General features: G+C 50.3%; 1 protein-coding gene across 1 annotated transcript in view; it reads left to right on the top strand.

Moving 5' to 3' along the window:
* The window catches only part of FSTL1 (follistatin like 1), a 59,791-nt gene that overhangs the window by 28,158 nt on the left and 15,800 nt on the right, over positions 1-15,833 (top strand). The window contains exons 3-6 of the mRNA XM_073576978.1: positions 8,539-8,643; positions 9,541-9,670; positions 9,842-9,874; positions 9,964-10,094. Of these exons, the coding sequence (XP_073433079.1) occupies positions 8,539-8,643; positions 9,541-9,670; positions 9,842-9,874; positions 9,964-10,094 (399 nt within the window). The remainder of the gene's footprint in view (positions 1-8,538; positions 8,644-9,540; positions 9,671-9,841; positions 9,875-9,963; positions 10,095-15,833) is intronic.

Raw genomic sequence — 15,833 nt, 5'->3', positions numbered from 1 at the left:
CCCCTGGACTCGTCTACGATATATCGCACTGTGACCTAAGGAGGCTACAGATGTATGTGGGGCCGCAGTCTCTCCTGGGGGGGGGCCCAGTCTCTCCTGGGGGGCCGCAGTCTCTCCTGGGGGGCCGCAGTCTCAACCCCTATGGGGGTCTGTAGCAGTCTCTCCTGGGGGGCCGCAGTCTCTCCTGGGGGGGGCCCAGTCTCTCCTGGGGGGCCGCAGTCTCTCCTGGGGGGCCGCAGTCTCAACCCCTATGGGGGTCTGTAGCAGTCTCTCCTGGGGGGCCGCAGTCTCTCCTGGGGGGGCCCAGTCTCTCCTGGGGGGCCGCAGTCTCTCTGGGGGCCACAGTCTCAACCCCTATGGGGGTCTGTAGCAGTCTCTCCTGGGGGGCCGCAGTCTCTCTGGGGGCCACAGTCTCAACCCCTATGGGGGTCTGTAGCAGTCTCTCCTGGGGGGCCGCAGTCTCTCCTGGGGGGCCGCAGTCTCTCCTGGGGGGCCGCAGTCTCTCCGGGGGGGGGGGCCGCAGTCTCTCTTGGGGGGGGGGCGCAGTCTCTCCTGGGGGGGGTCTGTAGCAGTGGTCCCGTGCCGCAGTCTCTCCGGGGGGGCCGCAGTCTCAACCCCTATGGGGGTCTGTAGCAGTCTCTCCTGGGGGGGAGGCCCCAGTCTCTCCTTGGGGGGGGGGGGCCGCAGTCTCTCCTGGGGGGCCGCAGTCTCTCTGGGGGGGCCGCAGTCTCCCCTCCTATCGGGGTCTGCAGCCCTGGTATTGCTGTACTATCACACACTCCGCAGGGCACAATATGGCGGTATTTATTGTATGGGGCTTCTCTTTCTTCTAGGAGTGGAATCTGTTGCTCTCTGTTATCAGCTTTTCGGGCTCAGTGTTCCTCAATGTGTCACCCGCTGTCATGGTGGCGGATTGCCGTCACACTCAGGCCCTGAGACCTGGCGGGGCCCATATGAGCCATTAGCCGAGACCCTCCACATGGGACTGATAGAACCCAGCAGTTGGGATCTCCGGCCTGGCAGAGCACCGTCCCTTTAAGAGCTGAGATTTCCTGCAGACCCTTCCCTCGTACATGGGGGGCTCTTCTCTCAGCACTTCTGTGTCTGCTGCATTCCAGCCTTGCTCCCTCTCCACAGTGCTGGCAGTGAAGGGGTTATTGTCTGCTTCCTCTGCTGGTCTGCAGCTGGCAGCTTGTGATTGGTCAGATCCTGGCTGAATGGGGCGCTCTGATTGGTCCACATCCCCCCTGACTTCCCAGGATTGTGTTTGCAGCTGGAACACATTAGATTCCTGGGAATTCTGTCTGGAGACAGGAACAGTCTGCAATGTGGTGCCCGGGCCGGAGGGGGCATCACTGGGGGCCAGGGGTCCTGTAAGGGGGGAGAGGACTCCCAACATCTCCTATCACACAGTGTATCACTACTCCCATCATCCCCGGAGCTCACAATCTAATTTCCTATCACACAGTGTATCACTACTCCCATCATCCCCGGAGCTCACAATCTAATCTCCTATCACACAGTGTATCACTACTCCCATCATCCCCGACCCCGGAGCTCACAATCTAATCTCCTATCACACAGTGTATCACTACTCCCATCATCCCTGACCCCGGAGCTCACAATCTAATCTCCTATCACACAGTGTATCACTACTCCCATCATCCCTGACCCCAGAGCTCACAATCTAATCTCCTATCACACAGTGTATCACTACTCCCATCATCCCCGGAGCTCACAATCTAATCTCCTATCACACAGTGTATCACTACTCCCATCATCCCCGACCCCAGAGCTCACAATCTAATCTCCTATCACACAGTGTATCACTACTCCCATCATCCCCGACCCCAGAGCTCACAATCTAATCTCCTATCACACAGTGTATCACTACTCCCATCATCCCTGACCCCAGAGCTCACAATCTAATCTCCTATCACACAGTGTATCACTACTCCCATCATCCCTGACCCCGGAGCTCACAATCTAATCTCCTATCACACAGTGTATCACTACTCCCATCATCCCTGACCCCAGAGCTCACAATCTAATCTCCTATCACACAGTGTATCACTACTCCCATCATCCCCGACCCCAGAGCTCACAATCTAATCTCCTATCACACAGTGTATCACTACTCCCATCATCCCCGACCCCGGAGCTCACAATCTAATCTCCTATCACACAGTGTATCACTACTCCCATCATCCCTGACCCCGGAGCTCACAATCTAATCTCCTATCACACAGTGTATCACTACTCCCATCATCCCCGACCCCGGAGCTCACAATCTAATCTCCTATCACACAGTGTATCACTACTCCCATCATCCCTGACCCCAGAGCTCACAATCTAATCTATCACACAGTGTATCACTACTCCCATCATCCCTGACCCCAGAGCTCACAATCTAATCTCCTATCACACAGTGTATCACTACTCCCATCATCCCCGACCCCAGAGCTCACAATCTAATCTCCTATCACACAGTGTATCACTACTCCCATCATCCCCGACCCCAGAGCTCACAATCTAATCTATCACACAGTGTATCACTACTCCCATCATCCCTGACCCCAGAGCTCACAATCTAATCTATCACACAGTGTATCACTACTCCCATCATCCCTGACCCCAGAGCTCACAATCTAATCTATCACACAGTGTATCACTACTCCCATCATCCCTGACCCCAGAGCTCACAATCTAATCTCCTATCACACAGTGTATCACTACTCCCATCATCCCCGACCCCGGAGCTCACAATCTAATCTCCTATCACACAATGTATCACTACTCCCATCATCCCTGACCCCGGAGCTCACAATCTAATCTCCTATCACACAGAGTATCACTACTCCCATCATCCCTGACCCCAGAGCTCACAATCTAATCTATCACACAATGTATCACTACTCCCATCATCCCTGACCCCAGGAGCTCACAATCTAATCTCCCATCACACAGTGTATCACTACTCCCATCATCCCTGACCCCGGAGCTCACAATCTAATCTCCTATCACACAGAGTATCACTACTCCCATCATCCCTGACCCCAGAGCTCACAATCTAATCTCCTATCACACAGTGTATCACTACTCCCATCATCCCTGACCCCAGAGCTCACAATCTAATCTATCACACAGTGTATCACTACTCCCATCATCCCCGACCCCAGAGCTCACAATCTAATCTATCACACAGTGTATCACTACTCCCATCATCCCCGACCCCGGAGCTCACAATCTAATCTCCTATCACACAGTGTATCACTACTCCCATCATCCCCGACCCCAGAGCTCACAATCTAATCTATCACACAGTGTATCACTACTCCCATCATCCCCGACCCCAGAGCTCACAATCTAATCTCCTATCACACAGTGTATCACTACTCCCATCATCCCTGACCCCAGAGCTCACAATCTAATCTATCACACAGTGTATCACTACTCCCATCATCCCTGACCCCAGAGCTCACAATCTAATCTATCACACAGTGTATCACTACTCCCATCATCCCTGACCCCAGAGCTCACAATCTAATCTCCTATCACACAGTGTATCACTACTCCCATCATCCCTGACCCCGGAGCTCACAATCTAATCTCCTATCACACAGTGTATCACTACTCCCATCATCCCTGACCCCAGAGCTCACAATCTAATCTCCTATCACACAGTGTATCACTACTCCCATCATCCCCGACCCCAGAGCTCACAATCTAATCTCCTATCACACAGTGTATCACTACTCCCATCATCCCCGACCCCGGAGCTCACAATCTAATCTCCTATCACACAGTGTATCACTACTCCCATCATCCCTGACCCCGGAGCTCACAATCTAATCTCCTATCACACAGTGTATCACTACTCCCATCATCCCCGACCCCGGAGCTCACAATCTAATCTCCTATCACACAGTGTATCACTACTCCCATCATCCCTGACCCCAGAGCTCACAATCTAATCTATCACACAGTGTATCACTACTCCCATCATCCCTGACCCCAGAGCTCACAATCTAATCTCCTATCACACAGTGTATCACTACTCCCATCATCCCCGACCCCAGAGCTCACAATCTAATCTCCTATCACACAGTGTATCACTACTCCCATCATCCCCGACCCCAGAGCTCACAATCTAATCTATCACACAGTGTATCACTACTCCCATCATCCCTGACCCCAGAGCTCACAATCTAATCTATCACACAGTGTATCACTACTCCCATCATCCCTGACCCCAGAGCTCACAATCTAATCTATCACACAGTGTATCACTACTCCCATCATCCCTGACCCCAGAGCTCACAATCTAATCTCCTATCACACAGTGTATCACTACTCCCATCATCCCCGACCCCGGAGCTCACAATCTAATCTCCTATCACACAATGTATCACTACTCCCATCATCCCTGACCCCGGAGCTCACAATCTAATCTCCTATCACACAGAGTATCACTACTCCCATCATCCCTGACCCCAGAGCTCACAATCTAATCTATCACACAATGTATCACTACTCCCATCATCCCTGACCCCGGAGCTCACAATCTAATCTCCTATCACACAGAGTATCACTACTCCCATCATCCCTGACCCCAGAGCTCACAATCTAATCTCCTATCACACAGTGTATCACTACTCCCATCATCCCTGACCCCAGAGCTCACAATCTAATCTATCACACAGTGTATCACTACTCCCATCATCCCCGACCCCAGAGCTCACAATCTAATCTATCACACAGTGTATCACTACTCCCATCATCCCCGACCCCGGAGCTCACAATGTAATCTCCTATCACACAGTGTATCACTACTCCCATCATCCCCGACCCCAGAGCTCACAATCTAATCTATCACACAGTGTATCACTACTCCCATCATCCCCGACCCCAGAGCTCACAATCTAATCTCCTATCACACAGTGTATCACTACTCCCATCATCCCTGACCCCAGAGCTCACAATCTAATCTATCACACAGTGTATCACTACTCCCATCATCCCTGACCCCAGAGCTCACAATCTAATCTATCACACAGTGTATCACTACTCCCATCATCCCTGACCCCAGAGCTCACAATCTAATCTATCACACAGTGTATCACTACTCCCATCATCCCTGACCCCAGAGCTCACAATCTAATCTCCTATCACACAGTGTATCACTACTCCCATCATCCCCGACCCCGGAGCTCACAATCTAATCTCCTATCACACAGTGTATCACTACTCCCATCATCCCTGACCCCGGAGCTCACAATCTAATCTCCTATCACACAATGTATCACTACTCCCATCATCCCTGACCCCGGAGCTCACAATCTAATCTCCTATCACACAGAGTATCACTACTCCCATCATCCCTGACCCCAGAGCTCACAATCTAATCTCCTATCACAGAGTGTATCACTACTCCCATCATCCCTGACCCCAGAGCTCACAATCTAATCTCCTATCACACAGTGTATCACTACTCCCATCATCCCTGACCCCGGAGCTCACAATCTAATCTCCTATCACACAGTGTATCACTACTCCCATCATCCCTGACCCCAGAGCTCACAATCTAATCTCCTATCACACAATGTATCACTACTCCCATCATCCCTGACCCCGGAGCTCACAATCTAATCTCCTATCACACAGAGTATCACTACTCCCATCATCCCTGACCCCAGAGCTCACAATCTAATCTCCTATCACACAGTGTATCACTACTCCCATCATCCCTGACCCCAGAGCTCACAATCTAATCTCCTATCACACAGTGTATCACTACTCCCATCATCCCCGACCCCGGAGCTCACAATCTAATCTCCTATCACACAGTGTATCACTACTCCCATTATCCCTGACCCCAGAGCTCACAATCTAATCTCCTATCACACAGTGTATCACTACTCCCATCATCCCTGACCCCGGAGCTCACAATCTAATCTATCACACAGTGTATCACTACTCCCATCATCCCTGACCCCAGAGCTCACAATCTAATCTCCTATCACACAGTGTATCACTACTCCCATCATCCCTGACCCCAGAGCTCACAATCTAATCTCCTATCACACAGTGTATCACTACTCCCATCATCCCCGACCCCAGAGCTCACAATCTAATCTCCTATCACACAGTGTATCACTACTCCCATCATCCCTGACCCCAGAGCTCACAATCTAATCTATCACACAGTGTATCACTACTCCCATCATCCCCGACCCCGGAGCTCACAATCTAATCTCCTATCACACAGTGTATCACTACTCCCATCATCCCTGACCCCAGAGCTCACAATCTAATCTCCTATCACACAGTGTATCACTACTCCCATCATCCCTGACCCCAGAGCTCACAATCTAATCTCCTATCACACAGTGTATCACTACTCCCATCATCCCCGACCCCAGAGCTCACAATCTAATCTCCTATCACACAGTGTATCACTACTCCCATCATCCCTGACCCCAGAGCTCACAATCTAATCTCCTATCACACAGTGTATCACTACTCCCATCATCCCTGACCCCGGAGCTCACAATCTAATCTCCTATCACACAGTGTATCACTACTCCCATCATCCCCGACCCCAGAGCTCACAATCTAATCTCCTATCACACAGTGTATCACTACTCCCATCATCCCTGACCCCGGAGCTCACAATCTAATCTCCTATCACACAGTGTATCACTACTCCCATCATCCCTGACCCCAGGAGCTCACAATCTAATCTCCTATCACACAGTGTATCACTACTCCTATCATCCCCGACCCCAGAGCTCACAATCTAATCTCCTATCACACAGTGTATCACTACTCCCATCATCCCTGACCCCGGAGCTCACAATCTAATCTCCTATCACACAGTGTATCACTACTCCCATCATCCCCGACCCCAGAGCTCACAATCTAATCTCCTATCACACAGTGTATCACTACTCCCATCATCCCCGACCCCAGAGCTCACAATCTAATCTCCTATCACACAGTGTATCACTACTCCCATCATCCCTGACCCCAGGAGCTCACAATCTAATCTCCTATCACACAGTGTATCACTACTCCCATCATCCCTGACCCCAGGAGCTCACAATCTAATCTCCTATCACACAGTGTATCACTACTCCCATCATCCCCGACCCCAGAGCTCACAATCTAATCTCCTATCACACAGTGTATCACTACTCCCATCATCCCTGACCCCGGAGCTCACAATCTAATCTCCTATCACACAGTGTATCACTACTCCCATCATCCCTGACCCCGGAGCTCACAATCTAATCTCCTATCACACAGTGTATCACTACTCCCATCATCCCTGACCCCGGAGCTCACAATCTAATCTCCTATCACACAGTGTATCACTACTCCCATCATCCCTGACCCCAGGAGCTCACAATCTAATCTCCTATCACACAGTGTATCACTACTCCCATCATCCCTGACCCCAGGAGCTCACAATCTAATCTCCTATCACACAGTGTATCACTACTCCCATCATCCCCGACCCCGGAGCTCACAATCTAATCTCCTATCACACAGTGTATCACTACTCCCATCATCCCCGACCCCGGAGCTCACAATCTAATCTCCTATCACACAGTGTATCACTACTCCCATCATCCCTGACCCCGGAGCTCACAATCTAATCTCCTATCACACAGTGTATCACTACTCCCATCATCCCTGACCCCAGGAGCTCACAATCTAATCTCCTATCACACAGTGTATCACTACTCCCATCATCCCCGACCCCGGAGCTCACAATCTAATCTCCTATCACACAGTGTATCACTACTCCCATCATCCCCGACCCCGGAGCTCACAATCTAATCTCCTATCACACAGTGTATCACTACTCCCATCATCCCTGACCCCAGAGCTCACAATCTAATCTCCTATCACACAGTGTATCACTACTCCCATCATCCCCGACCCCAGAGCTGATCTAGTTGCTCTGTTTCTACGCTGTCTGGCTGTCGCTCAGCGCTGCCGATCAGTGATCGTCGGTTGTATACATGGGCTGCCGCGGTGATCAGTGATCTGGAATGGCTCCCGCACATTGGCGGCCATTGTTCTCGGCAGCTCGTGTTCACACCAGACGATGTGCTGCCGAGAACAGTGATGGTTTGTCCGGTGATCGGGATCGTCTCCCAGTGATTTTCTTACATTGGATACATTGTATCTCTGATAAGTATCAGGACCTGGAGATCTGCGATCACAGCCGGAGACTCCGCTGATTATCGGCCTCTCCGCCATGATTTACACCAGATCTCACCACAATAATGTGACTGTGAAAATGGCGTAAATTCTCCTGGTTGTAGGAGCAGTCGCTCCTCCGCTCCTCTTTATATCCCACATTATTTTCATTGGTTGTGCACACTGTTGATCAGTACTGCCACACACTGGCTGCTGCTGGTACTGCAGCCTCTCCCAGCCTGGAAGATAGGATCAGTGACTCCTGGAATAAGATCTCGGCCTCTCGGAGATTATCTCATCTTCATTCATATTTCTCTCATGAAACAGGAAGAAGCAAAAAGTAAATCCAAGGTGTGCGCCAACGTGTTCTGCGGAGCGGGGAGAGAGTGTGCTGTGACCGAGAAGGGGGAGCCCACCTGTCTGTGTATAGAGGTAAGATGTCAGCCGCAGACGGGAGAGGGGTATAGAACACATGGATGATCTCCAGCGTTGCGTGTACGGTACATTGATGATCTCCTGAGTTGGGTGTACGGTACATGGATGATCTCCTGAGTTGGGTGTACGGTACATTGATGATCTCCTGAGTTGGGTGTACGGTACATGGATGATCTCCTGAGTTGGGTGTACGGTACATGGATGGTCTCCTGAGTTTGGTATACGGTACATGGATGATCTCCAGAGTTGGGTGTGCGGTACATGGATGATCTCCTGAGTTGGGTGTGCGGTACATGGATGATCTCCAGAGTTGGGTGTACGGTACATGGATGATCTCCAGAGTTGGGTGTACGGTACATGGATGATCTCCAGAGTTGGGTGTGCGGTACATGGATGATCTCCAGAGTTGGGTGTGCGGTACATGGATGATCTCCAGAGTTGGGTGTACGGTACATGGATGATCTCCAGAGTTGGGTGTGCGGTACATGGATGATCTCCAGAGTTGGGTGTACGGTACATGGATGATCTCCAGAGTTGGGTGTACGGTACATGGATGATCTCCAGAGTTGGGTGTACGGTACATGGATGATCTCCAGAGTTGGGTGTACGGTACATGGATGATCTCCAGAGTTGGGTGTACGGTACATGGATGATCTCCAGAGTTGGGTGTACGGTACATGGATGATCTCCTGAGTTGGGTGTACGGTACATGGATGATCTCCAGAGTTGGGTGTACGGTACATGGATGATCTCCAGAGTTGGGTGTGCGGTACATGGATGATCTCCAGAGTTGGGTGTGCGGTACATGGATGATCTCCAGAGTTGGGTGTACGGTACATGGATGATCTCCAGAGTTGGGTGTACGGTACATGGATGTTTCTGGTTCATCTCTAGAAATGTAAGTCCCACAAGAGACCAGTTTGCGGCAGCAATGGGAAGACGTATCTGAACCACTGCGAGCTGCATCGTGACGCCTGTCTGACCGGCTCCAAGATACAGGTGGACTATGATGGACACTGCAAAGGTACAATCGTGTGACTCTGGCAGCTGTTATAATGGGATAATGCTATATCTAGTCAGATGATGATCGATGTTATTACGCACCACATGCATAGTTCGCGCTCACTGTAATGTGATATCAGTCTGCTGCTGGTGACACCTGTTGTAATGGTTCTGTCTTTATTCCCTGGAGCAGAGAAGACGTCGGACGCTCCGGCCGCCAGCCCAGGTATCCCAGCTTCCTCTCTAGTTCTCCTCCAGTGTGTTACAACCTGCTGCTTTCCTGCTCTTTTACCATGTGTACCCTGCTCTTCTCAGTTGTGTGTTACCAGTCTGACCGCGATGAGCTGCGGAGACGCGTCATCCAGTGGCTGCAGGCCGAGATCATCCCCGACGGATGGTTCTCCAAGGGCAACAACTACAGTGAGATCCTGGGAAAATACTTCAAGGTGAGGACCGCCGGGAGATGAGGAGCAGGGAGCTGCGGACATGATAGTCTGCTCCACCAGAAACCACAGGAAAGACTTTCTACAGTGTCGGTGTGCTGTGTGGTGCTCCTGCCTATCTAGTGCCCAGCAGTACAGTAAATCTGTCATTTAGAAATCCCCCCTATTATAACATTGGGCTCTGTTGCCTCAGCTGCTGGGCCGCCCTGCCTATCTAGTCCCCAGCAAAATAATAGATCACACATCCGGCCACCAATACTTCTATTAACGGCACCAGAGGCGTAGCTAGGGGTTTGGTTCGGGGGGCGACACTCCTGAGTGGACTCCTGACCAGGTAACCTTCATTATAACTCGGTGACGCACCCTAATAGTGGAGGAGAACCTCAGCAGAGGACCGCGCTGTCACTGAAAATAATCTACTATATAATCGTCTGTAATGGAAATCCCGCGTCGCTGATTGGTCGCGCCTGGCCGGCTGTGACCAATCAGCGAAAGGCGCAGTCCGGCCGCGAATTGGCGCGGAATTCGAAGGACGCACGCCACTGCGGTGCTAGCCGCTGATCTCCCGACGGTTGCCGCGGGTCATCTCCTGCCGCACGGAGGTCAGTGGTGACGCAGCCGGGAGATGACCGGCGCAGCGCTCAATGTGCGGATGGTAACCAGGGTCCGGAGGAGAGGAGACTGTCCTCCAGGCCCTGGGTACCATCAACCTGTAAGAAATAGAATTAAAATATAAAATAGTGATATACTCACCTTCCGACGCGGCCCCCGGACTCTTTCCCGCCTCTCTCCACGCTCCCGGCATCTTCCGGTCCCAGTAATGCTTTGCGCGAAATACCGTTGATGATGTTGCGCTCTCGCGAGAGTGACGTCATCTCCGGTCCTTCTCGCTAAGCATTACTGGGAAAGGAAGATGCCGGGAGCGTGGAGAGGAGATCGGAGGCCGTCAGAAGGTGGAAAAAAAAAAACTTTCTTTTTAATTTTTTTTAATTTTTTTTTACATTCTATCTTTTACTGTTGATGTGCATAGGCCGCCGCAACAATAGTAAAAAGATGCTCACAGTTGTCTAACACTGTGCTTGTGTGTGATCAACCTGTCAATCCCATTCCAAGAGATGCTTCAAATCACTTGGAATGCGCTTGAATTCCGCACGCGATTTATACTAGAATACCCGATGTGTTAGACTCTATATAAAGACCAATATTGATATCACCGCCATATAGTCAGTGGTAGATAATACCAGTCCTACAGAACATATAAGAGATTACAGCACAGGTATAGTTGGTGACTTACCGCTGACGTTCTTTCTGATGGAATCATCACTTTTCCCGTCTTCTCCATCTGGCCCAGACCGACATGACGACTCCTCCAGCCAGGACTCTGCTGCAGAGAATACAGCACAGACACATTTCACAGCTCATTTTCAGCACTGTCACAATTTATCCCCAACCTGCACAAGCCCCTCATCCTGCTGATACCCCAATGCTGAGCCTCTGCTGTATGTCCCTCTATTACTGCCCCTGCTGTGTGGTTCTGTGTGGCCTCTAGATGGTAAAACAAACCTCTAGAATATAGTAATCTGGGTGCAAGTGCCCTAGAACACAGTATAGCCTCCATATAGTATAATGCATCAGATAGTCCTCAATATAGCATAAAGCACTCCCCATAGGCCTTTGTATAGTATAATGCATTACCCATAGGCAGACTCTATATAGTATAATGCACCCCCATAGGCAGACTCTATATAGTATAATGCATTACCCATAGGTAGACTCTATAGTATAATGCACCCTCATGGGCAGACTCTACATAGTATAGTGCAGCCCTCATAGGAAGACTCTATAGTATCCTGTAGACTGTGAGCCCTCACTTGCAGGGTCCTCTCTCCTTCTGTACTTGTGTGTCCCTTGTGTTACACATGTTTATTGTACCTGTCTATATTTCCCCTTTTTCACACACAAAGCACCATGGAATAAATTACGCTATAATAATATAGTATAATGCAGCCCCCATAGGCAGACTCTATTATTATTATTATTTATTATTATTTATTGTTATAGCGCCATTTATTCCATGGCGCTTTACATGTGAGGAGGGGTATACATAAAAACAAGTACAATAATCTTAAACAATACAAGTCATAACTGGTACAGGAGGAGAGAGGACCCTGCCCGCGAGGGCTCACAATCTTCAAGGGATGGGTGATAATACAGTAGGCGAGGGTAGAGCTGGTCGTGCAGCGGTTTGGTCGATCGGTGGTTACTGCAGGTTATAGGCTTGTCGGAAGAGGTAGGTCTTCAGGCTCTTTTTGAAGGTTTCGATGGTAGGTGAGAGTCTGATATGTTGTGGTAGAGAGTTCCAGAGTAGGGGTGATGCGCGAGAGAAATCTTGTATGCGATTGTGGGAAGAGGAGATAAGAGGGGAGTAGAGAAGGAGATCTTGTGAGGATCGGAGGTTGCGTGCAGGAAAGTACCGGGAGACGAGGTCACAGATGTATGGAGGAGACAAGTTGTGGATGGCTTTGTATGTCATGGTTAGGGTTTTGTAATGGAGTCTCTGGGCAATTGGGAGCCAGTGAAGGGATTGACAGAGGGGAGAAGCTGGGGAATAGCGGGGGGACAGGTGGATTAGTCGGGCAGCAGAGTTTAGAATAGATTGGAGGGGTGCGAGAGTGTTTGAGGGGAGGCCGCAGAGCATGAGGTTGCAGTAGTCAAGGCGAGAGATGATGAGGGCATGGACTAGGGTTTTTGCAGATTCTTGGGTGAGGAATGAACGGATGCGTGAAATATTTTTGAGTTGAAGTCGGCAGGAAGTGGAAAGGGCTTGGATATGTGGTTTGAAGGAGAGATCAGCATCAAGGATTACTCCGAGGCAGCGGGCTTGTGGGACTGGGGAGAGTGGGCAGTCATTTACTGTAATTGATAGGTTCGTAGGGGGGGTCACGTGAGATGGGGGAAAGATGATGAATTCTGTTTTGTCCATGTTGAGTTTCAGATATCTAGTGGAGAAGAAGGATGAAATAGTGGACAGACATTGAGGGATTCTGGTTAGTAGGGAGGTGATATCTGGTCCAGAGATGTAGATCTGTGTGTCATCAGCATAAAGATGATACTGAAAGCCATGAGATTCTATGAGCTGTCCCAGGCCAAAGGTGTAAATAAAGAACAGCAGGGGCCCTAGGACTGAACCTTGTGGGACTCCGACAGATAGGGGGCGAGGTGAGGAGGTGGTGTGTGAGTGGGAGACGCTGAATGTCCGGTCTGTTAGGTATGATGAGATCCAGGAGAGGGCCAAGTCTGTGATGCCGAGGGATGAGAGGGTCTGTAATAATAGGGAATGGTCCACTGTGTCAAAGGCAGCCGACAGGTCCAGGAGGAGGAGGACAGAGTAGTGTCGCTTGCTCTTGGCAGTTAAGAGGTCATTGGTGACCTTAGTAAGGGCAGTTTCAGTGGAGTGGTGTGACCGGAAGCCAGATTGTAAGCGGTCGAAGAGGGAGCAAGAAGAGAGATGGGAGGACAGTTCAAGGTAGACGTGTTGTTCCAGTAGCTTGGAGGCGTATGGGAGAAGTGATATAGGGCGATAGCTAGATACAGAGGATGGGTCAAGAGAGGGCTTTTTGAGGATAGGTGTGATGGAGGCATGTTTAAAGCTTGAGGGGAAAACACCAGTTGTTAGTGATAGGTTGAAGAGATGGGTTAGGGTTGGGATGAAGACTGTGGTGAGGTTTGGGATGAAGTGGGATGGGATCGGGTCGAGTGCACAGGTGGTGAGATGTGATCTTGAGAGTAGAGTGGAGAGTCGATCTTCTGTAATGGTGGAGAAGTTGGTTTTGAAGGTGGAGGGCTGGGAAGTCGGGAGGAAGGGCTCTGGGGGTTGTTGACCAAAACTGTCCCTGATGTTATCAATTTTCTGCTTGAAAAATGAGGCAAAGTCTTCAGCTGAGATGAGTGGGGAGGGAGGAGGTGCTGGGGGGCGGAGGAGAGAATTGAAGGTGTTGAATAACTGTTTAGGGTTGTGAGACAGGGAGGATATGAGAGATGAGAAGTAGGTTTGTTTAGCTGTGGCGAGTGTGGTCTTGAAAGTAGTGAGGGACTGTTTGAATGCGATGAAGTGCTCGTTGGAGTGGGATCTTTTCCATCTGCGCTCAGCAGCCCTGGAAGCTCGCCTCAGCTCTTTGGTCAGGCTGGTGTGCCAGGGCTGTCTGTTGATTTTGCGAGTTTTGGTATGTGTAAGTGGGGCAGCGGATTCCAAAGCTACAGCTATTGTGGTGTTATATAGAGCGGCAGCGTCATCCGCATTGTGTAAGGAACTTATATCTGTAAGAGGGAGGAGGGATTCGGAGAATGAGTGTAGGTCAAGGTGTTTAAGATTCCTGCGAGGGTGTGAAAGTTTGTGGGGTGGGGATTGTAGACATGGAGTGAAGAGGGAAGAGAATGTGAGCAGGTTGTGGTCAGAGAGAGAAAGAGGTGAGTTAGAGAGGTTAGATAGGGAGCAGAGGCGGGTGAAGATGAGGTCCAGTGTGTGGCCATCTTTGTGGGTGGCTGTAGAAGACCATTGAGTGAGGCCGAAGGAGGAAGTGAGAGATAGAAGTTTAGTGGCAGCTGAGAGGGAAGTGTCAATGGGGATGTTGAAGTCGCCCATGATGATAGTAGGGATGTCCGCGGAAAGGAAATGAAGTAACCAGGTGGTGAAGTGGTCAAAGAAGGTGGTGTCTGGCCCTGGGGGGCGGTAGATGACAGCCAGTTGGAGGTTGGAGGGGGAGTAGATGCGCACAGAGTGCACCTCAAAGGAAGGGAGGGTAACAGAGGGTGGCAGTGGGATTGGGGTGAAGGAGCAGGTATCTGACAGGAGAAAACCAACTCCTCCACCATGTTTGCTGCTGGGGCGGGGGGTGTGAGAAAGGTGGAAGCCGCCATACGAAAGTGCAGCAGGAGAGGCTGTGTCAGAAGGGGTGAGCCAGGTTTCGGTGATGGCGAGAAAGGAGAGTTTGGTAGTAACAAAAAGATCATGGATGTAGGAAAGCTTGTTGCAGACAGAGCGAGCGTTCCACAGAGCTCCTGTTAGTGGGACTGGGGAAGCGGGGGCTGGGTGAATGGGTATAAGGTTGGAGAGGTTACGGAAGGTTGTGATAGAGCGTGGATGGGAGGTAGAAATGACTGTGGGAATGTGGTGAGGAGGACCAGGATTTGGAGAGATATCACCAGCAGTGAGGAGCAGAGAAAGTGTTAGCAGGTGGGAGCAGGAGAGGGCATGAGGGGGCTGTCTGTGTTTGGAGACAGAGGATTGTATGTTAAGGAACAGTTTTGAGGCGGAGGTGAGGTGGATGGGGAGGATTGAAGAAGAGATGAAGAGTTCCTTACTAGGAGTAGGGATTAGGGGAATTAGCAGAAAGTGAAGGATTATTGGGGTGAAAGTGAAAACAAACAGAAACATTGTTTACAGTGACTGTGTCCAGTTACCTTCAGTTCCCTTCTGGTTCAATTCTGGTTTTAATTCTTAAATTAATCTTCACACTTCTAGCACACACTTATAGCAATCACAATGCAGACTGAAGTCTATGCAGACTTGTACTCTGCAATATATGTACAACTAAGTGCAGTCAGGTGTGAAGCAGAGAGGAGTGGTCTCTGCTCATCTTGGCCAGACAATTAAGAGTGGACCAGATGTATATGATCAAGCCAGAGTAAACAAGGTCATAAATAACACTGGGGTAAGCTGGGGTTAGCTGAAAGGCATACCAT

Source organism: Dendrobates tinctorius, unplaced genomic scaffold, assembly GCF_039654945.1.
Source record: "Dendrobates tinctorius isolate UK_male_01 unplaced genomic scaffold, ASM3965494v1 ptg000054l, whole genome shotgun sequence".
In the NCBI taxonomy this organism is placed as follows: Eukaryota; Metazoa; Chordata; class Amphibia; order Anura; family Dendrobatidae; genus Dendrobates; species Dendrobates tinctorius.
Note: the sequence above shows the minus strand (reverse complement) of the source record. Positions and strands in the feature narration are given on the sequence as shown.